Consider the following 6,831-nt stretch of genomic DNA (forward strand, 5'->3'; position numbering starts at 1 on the left):
AATTACCTTTTTAAATGTGCCATAATAGTTTCCAAAAAGTACACATTTAAAATAAAAGGAACGCTGCCATGTATTGAATAATGCATGAATCAGCAAAATAAGTATTAAAATGGCTTTAATGATAGTGAGCAACTTGTGCGTTTCACAACAGTAGTGTTTCCTCAACATTCACATCATAAAATGTGTTCATTTCCTTTGGCCTTTATACTTTGATTTTACAAGTGAAATTTTGTCAACTAACACAACGCTTTCGCAAAGTTGCAGACAGGTATGCATATTGTTCAGCTGACACAAAGGGATGGTAAAGGAGACCTTAAGAAAGCTATATCAAAGGCACATTATGTCCCAAACTCGTCTTTCTAGCTTTAAGAAACATGTCTTCCTATTAGGGAAGCTGACCATATAAAACGGGATGACTGCTGGCTATGATTAGGCAGCAAGTAATACAAAAACAAGAAGTACAAAAACACTATAGCTGAAGAGAGCTAGTCATTTGACACAAGCCTTCTGGACACACAAACAAAACAAAATCACCCACACTTACATATACATGCATATCTTCACCCCTACATTTGTCAGTAAACCGAAAAACAAAACAAAAAACTTGAGCTTATCCTGTAACTAGCATGGTATTTACACACGTTGACCATTATTTATTCCTTATCCTCCTTTATCCAGCCTCAACTGACTCAGACACAACAGCCAAAACCAGACAAGTTTAACGCTCAAATCTGTGACAAACATTTAGCATGTTTTCTCTCGACAGTCTGAACTTGACACCTAACTGGTTGTCACAGGAGGTCAAATTTCACTCTTACAAAAACCACATATATATCTTTAAACGGCTATACTAAAATAACGCACACTGTGGATATCTGAGCCTCTTTGTTACATTAAGTGTGGGTTAGATCACTTTGGGCTGGCTAAGTGCTAGCTTGTTTATCACACCCCGATGGTCCACCTGCAGGGGCTGCTCTCCATGCCAGGGGGGAGGGTGTGCAGGTGGAGGGGGAGAGAAGAGAGGCGAGGCAGAGGGGCCATGCTCCCCGTGCTCCAGGAGTGTGGAAGGGTGAGAGGCAGGGTGGGTGAGGCAGAGGGGCAGGGGGGACTGGCGAGGGTGGAGAGGGGCTGGAGGAGGACGCCGGCCACAGGGAAAGACGGGGCAGACTGGATGGAGCGCAGGACTTCTTCTGCTGGAGAGAAAGTGAGTAAAAAAAGAGACAGAGAGGGGGAGAGAGAGCGGAGAATCAGTGTTTCCATGCAGTGCATGATTTGCACGAGTTATGTTGGCCATCATGTCTGTAAATATGTGTCGTCACCCTCTGCTCCACCAGGGGGCACCAGCAGTCTCTGAGCCGGCCTGTTCCCGGCCCGGGCAGCCTTCCTGTAGAAATTCATAGCTGTCCTTGGACACTTCTGCACCCCGAAGCCTGTCTCATAACACTGGCCCAGGAACAGCAGAGCGTCACTGTCCTGCACAGACAACATAGACCCGGTGACAATGAGCAATCATTCAGCTTATCTCTGATTATCATCAGGATATTATCAGGATGTGTAATATTTTCTGGACACAAGTCAATAACATTCTCAAAAGAGGTGTAAGTCAGTCAATATAATAAACTGCTCTAAAGTGAAATGTATAGTCTAATACTTCTCTAGAGATAGTAAACATTAAAATGATCAACACTGAGTGGATAATTGTAGTCTTCCAACTGGACCAAGAAAGCACTTGCCCCTGTCTCCGCTGCCATCCTCAGGTAGTGGACAGACATGCAGCCATCTCTGACTGAACCTAGGTACACCTGAGCCTAAGGAAAGATGGGAGGATGGAAAGAGAGAGAAAAAATACAAATAAAAAAAGAGACGTAAAGCAATAGGAAGGGAAGATACGGCGAAAGAGAGAAGAGGAAGAAAAAGACGGGAAAGAGGAGATGAGTAGGGAACATGAGCAGAGAGAGCAACGACAGAATAAGGAACCAGAGGAAAGAGTCAGTGGGGGCAAAATTCATGTGGCTTTGATTTCAACACCTCCAACTGATCTCTGAACTCTCACCTGTGTGAGTCCTGCAACGGCAGCCTGTTCCAGCAGATGGATGGCTTTGTCCAGATCCTCTGCACTCTGCTGCCCCCTGCAGCTCAGGAGGAGTCTGGCGTATCGGTATTGAGCCTGGCTGTGTCCCCCTGCTGCTGCCTGGCTGTAAAAGTTGAGCGCCTGGAGAGGCAAAGGAAGAGAGGGAGAGAGAGGGTGTAGGGACAGAGAGGGTGTAGGGAGAGAGAGGGTGAAGGGACAGAGAGGGTGTAGGGAGAAAGAGGGTGTAGGGAAAAAGAGGGTGAAGGGAGAGAGAGGGTGTAGGGAGAGAGAGGGTGTAGGGAGAGAGAGGGTGTAGAAAGGGAGAGGATATAGAAAGAGAGAGGGTGTAGGGAGAGAGAGGGTGTAGGGAGAGAGAGGGTGTAGGGAGAGAGAGGGTGTAGGGAGAGAGAGGGTGAAGGGAGAGAGAGGGTGAAGGGAGAGAGAGGGTGAAGGGAGAGAGAGGGTGTAGGGAGAGAGAGGGTGTAGGGAGAGAGAGGGTGTAGGGAGAGAGAGGGTGTAGGGAGAGAGAGGGTGTAGGGAGAGAGAGGGTGTAGGGAGAGAGAGGGTGTAGGGAGAGAGAGGGTGTAGGGAGAGAGAGGGTGTAGGGAGAGAGGGTGAAGGGAGAGATACAGGGGAGAAGATGAACACAACAAGAATCAGCATTAATACACAAAGTAGGTTAGGCAATGCATGCTTAAGCATTTGTATGTGAGAACTGGGGGTAGTGTCCATGAATGTATACCTATGAGTGTGTATTTATAATCTGTTGTGTGCGTGTTTGGCTGTATTTGTGTGTGTGTGTGTGTGTGTGTGTTCTTACCTGCCCCTTGTCCTTCCCTACTCCACGCCCTCTCTCATAGCAGACCCCCGTGTTGAACTGGGCTTTACTGTAGCCGTGGCGAGCTGCAGCCAGGAAACACGTGAAGGCTGCCTCATAGTCGCCACTCTTAGCGCTCTCCAGACCTGCAGCAGCCACAGGAAAAGGAAGTTCCACACCGGAAGTGACCTCACACAACCAGGAAGTCATCTTTGGCACACCAATGACAGACTTAAGTCAAGGCTCCCTTCTAACCCCCTGACAAAGTTAGTGGTTTATGTTCTCGCTGTGATTACCGATTATGTTAAGGACAACAGGGACGCTGGAGTCAGCCACCTGTCTGAAGTCCAGCGCTGCCCCCGCAACCTTCTCCTCTGGCGACAGGAAGTCCTGAACAACACAAACACATGACAGGAAACACTTTCACATGACTAAGTTTAAGGTTTGATGATCCAAGTTTCCATGTTTAAGGTTTTGGATTATATACAACTGAAGTTCAGATCTGAAAATATCAAAGCAAAGTAAATACCATACTATTAAAAGAACAAAGCAAAGAAAGGAGCAGTCATTATGCTGAAAACTAACCTGGTCATCCTCCTGCTCAGGCTGTTTCCTGTCTCCTGGTTGGTGTTCAGGAAGGGATGACTCGGACAAAGAAGACTCTTCTGAAGACATGAATAAATACCAAGTTAGTTTAAAACAACTTAGTCTGTCATATGATTACAAAGGAATGATGAGTGATGGAGATGAACCCTGACGCAATCTCAAAACCAAATGTACCTTCACTGAAGACATACCTGATGCTGAAGACTCCTGACTCAGCTGCTGGTGAGATGAGGAACTATGAGATGTCAGATGATCCAGGTCCAGGTTGTGGTCCAAGCTACTGCTGGCCTCATTGCTGATACCCTGCGTCTGGGCTTGGGTCTGAATCTGTGTCTCTGGTGCCCCCCACAGGCAGCGTACACTCCTCCCTCTGGGCAGGACATCGCGTCTAGACACTGAACACAGAGTAGGGAAGATCGGACCTCTGGATTAAGTTGCAAGTGTTGTTTTTTTAGTGTACACCAGAGATGCCAGGTGGCTCGTGACTCGAGATTGGAAGGTAAAGGTAGACTTACGGATCTCCAGTAGAACGCGGTAGCCACACTTCTGGAGGGTAGCTGTTACTGGCTGACTAATTGCAGGGGCAGGGCCATGTCCGGGCTCAGCACGCGAGGAGAACTGGGAGTGGATCCTCCTGCAGATCTGCAGCACCAGCACCGCAGCGGCTCCCTGAACGACATCATCATCATCATCATCAAATACACATGTGCAAAATACGTATGTGTAAAATGATTATAGACTGTTTGGAAGTAATAAAGATGTTGTCGACTGTTTTGATACTCTTGAGCTAAATCCGAAGTATTGGAGTAGGAGGGGCATAGAGGAGCGGGGTCTTACAAAGCCCACGGCGTCCAGCGCTGTGTAACGGGGGAGCCCGGCACTGCAGAACTGAGAGGTCTTCCTCTTCTTCTGTTTCTCTCCATCCTCTCCTTTCTGAGAACTGACAGATACAGATAGAGATTATAAAACGAGATAGAAAAGAAGTACGATTCAAAACACTTTCACGCCCAGCAGTTTACAGCCTGTGACTAAGTCAGCTGTTAATACTGAGCCCTCAGAACAGGGGTTTGAATTAGGGAGAGGGTTTGTCCTCTATTCCCCAAACAGCACGGTTAGCATGTTATGCAGTGGACTGGGGGATGATGCAACCTCCTGTAAAAAGTAGGCTCTGGGGCTTGGAAGGAGGGAGTTAAGCGACAAGAGTTTCCTCACTTGTTTTTTTGTGAGCTATATGCATGCAGTTTATCACTAAGCACTCTTTGGCAGCATACACACAGAGGATACAACAGTCAGATGTGGAGCTACCTGGGGTCAGAGTTGTGCCGAGAGGTGGACAGGAGAGTGGAGGTGTTGATGACCTCGTCCTCCACATGGTGGTTCTGAGAGAGGCGCAGGGGGGCATTGCGGCTTAGAACTGTGGGGTTGGGAGGTGAAAGAGACAGTTGCAACCGAAAGCGTTGGCAGAGTACACACATGACAAAGATGTGATTTTGCAGATGTAATTGTATGCATTATCTCTGGGGTGCACATTGTCTAGTGTCTCCTGATGGATCACGTTACTGTAACCGTTACGTATTGTGAACCTAGTATACTAAGAGTTGTCCTTCAAGTTGTGTCGCAACTTCTGTTGTGTCAACCTTCCATACATCTTAAACCAGAACAGACCGGTTGGCAATGGGCTAGAAAGTGAAAGCATTGTGTTGGGTATTGTGGTACATCAGAAATTATAACTGAGTATACAAGAAAAAACTAAAAACAAAGGCTGACTCTCTGGTGCTAGCAAGCTTGAAAGTAGCTAGCCGCATTAGCCAACACACACATAATTTACTCACTTCTTCCAACAAACCATTGCACTCTCCACATGTTTCCTGTAGCTACAGCGAGGCTTGAGACGAAATGTTTCCTAGGCGGTCCAAGTTAAGCATTTTAGTAAATTCTTGGACGTTTTCTCGACTCTTTACTGTGGAGTTTAGTCCCCATCCCACCGAGAGCCAGACTTCACCACTTCTGTACGAAAATAAAGCGTCACGAGATATTTTGAGGCAACACCCGGAAATGAGGAAATCTCGTAAGGTGAAAATAGAAGGTCATTTACTCTGCAGTGACATCTAGTGGCCAAAGATTACACTAATGTAATGAAAATACACAGCCTGACGTTGTCATACTCATAATTCTAGTCAGAATGAGTCTGCTAACTCTCCGTTGCGCTGTGAGTATGGGGTGTGTTTCAACCAAACCCGTAAAACAAACGCCTCTTCGCTCAATTTGATACACCTACAACCAATCAGAGCAACGTAATATGTTGTTTGTTGACAACGAATTCAACCCAAGCACTCTTTGGTGACGTAGTTGATTACGTTACTGTTGATCATCTGTCCATCTTCGTAGAAAGCCCGCCTTTACAATTTCATTGGTCCGAACAACTCATGTTCGGACATAGTTTTTCCCAAACCGAGGGGGACACATCCCCCCCAATATTCAAATGTAGTCAAAATGTCCCCCCTCAATATATTGATTTAAAAATATAGATATTCTACGCTAAAAAAGGCAGCCACGCTGTCCAAAATTACCATACAAAATCTTATCATACTCATAATTAAATTTTACTGATACTGGTGTTCTGTACGGAAATGTTTTAAGGGGTTACCCTCAGACTCCCCAGCAGATTTCGTCCCCGGTCATTCAATAAGAAATAAGCCCCTTCAGAACAAAGCTGTAACCCCCTGTCGGGGGTTATTTTCCTGATGATGACTGGAGTTCTATAAATTATCCCTTATGTATTTTGTTTATTGATCAGATAAACCAATTCAGATTTCCAATTTACTAGATTGCCTAACCAAAGACTAAGTTATAACTTAAATAATCAAGTCAATACTGTTGTGCATGAGCAAAGGTAAAGTTAGATTCATCTTCGACATTCAACATTCGTCTCAAATAGGGGAAATGCTAGTTTGCAGAATCGTGTTAGGGAGCATGTTTAAAACATCGAAAGATTGTTTGGGTTGTTATTTAATCAATTTACACTAATCTGGAGACTTTTTTTGCGATTTAGAGTCACCATAAAGCCACTACCACACAGGTCACCATTTCTGACGGGCGTCAGAATGTGTGACCCACAATTTTTATTTTATCTATTATTTTGTAAGAATGTGTGTTCCCTCCGTAACTAATTTCCAAATGTATTAATACTTCGAAAGATGGTTTGGGGTTGTTATTTTATCAATTTAACACTAATGTGGAGCCATTTTTCCGATTTAGACTCATCATAGAGCCATTACCACATATAGGTCACCATTTCTGACGGCCGTCAGAATGTGTGACCCACAAAAACTACATA

At 45.4% G+C, this 6,831-nt stretch overlaps 1 protein-coding gene across 4 annotated transcripts; it reads right to left on the minus strand.

The window, feature by feature from the left end:
* Positions 1 to 98: 98 nt before the first annotated feature.
* On the minus strand, positions 99 to 5,521 carry dele1 (DAP3 binding cell death enhancer 1). Of its 4 annotated transcripts, none has more exons than XM_084677803.1 (12): positions 5,327 to 5,521; positions 4,800 to 4,908; positions 4,332 to 4,434; positions 4,010 to 4,163; positions 3,686 to 3,889; positions 3,474 to 3,553; positions 3,185 to 3,278; positions 2,892 to 3,034; positions 2,054 to 2,212; positions 1,734 to 1,808; positions 1,320 to 1,473; positions 99 to 1,190 (listed from the first exon to the last, which is right to left on the minus strand). In XM_084677803.1, the coding sequence occupies exons 1-12, from the start codon at positions 5,355 to 5,357 to the stop codon at positions 943 to 945; spliced, it is 1,554 nt and encodes a 517-aa protein (XP_084533929.1). In that variant the 5' UTR covers positions 5,358 to 5,521; the 3' UTR covers positions 99 to 942. The 4 variants fall into 4 exon arrangements, with proteins under 4 accessions (XP_084533929.1, XP_084533771.1, XP_084533842.1 ...); XM_084677645.1 differs by having other exon boundaries at positions 4,800 to 5,173; positions 5,327 to 5,505; XM_084677716.1 differs by having other exon boundaries at positions 99 to 1,193; positions 5,327 to 5,492.
* Positions 5,522 to 6,831: the final 1,310 nt, after the last annotated feature.

This window comes from Hypomesus nipponensis, chromosome 1 (assembly GCF_054491055.1).
Source record: "Hypomesus nipponensis isolate SF chromosome 1, ASM5449105v1, whole genome shotgun sequence".
NCBI classification, from domain to species: domain Eukaryota; kingdom Metazoa; phylum Chordata; class Actinopteri; order Osmeriformes; family Osmeridae; genus Hypomesus; species Hypomesus nipponensis.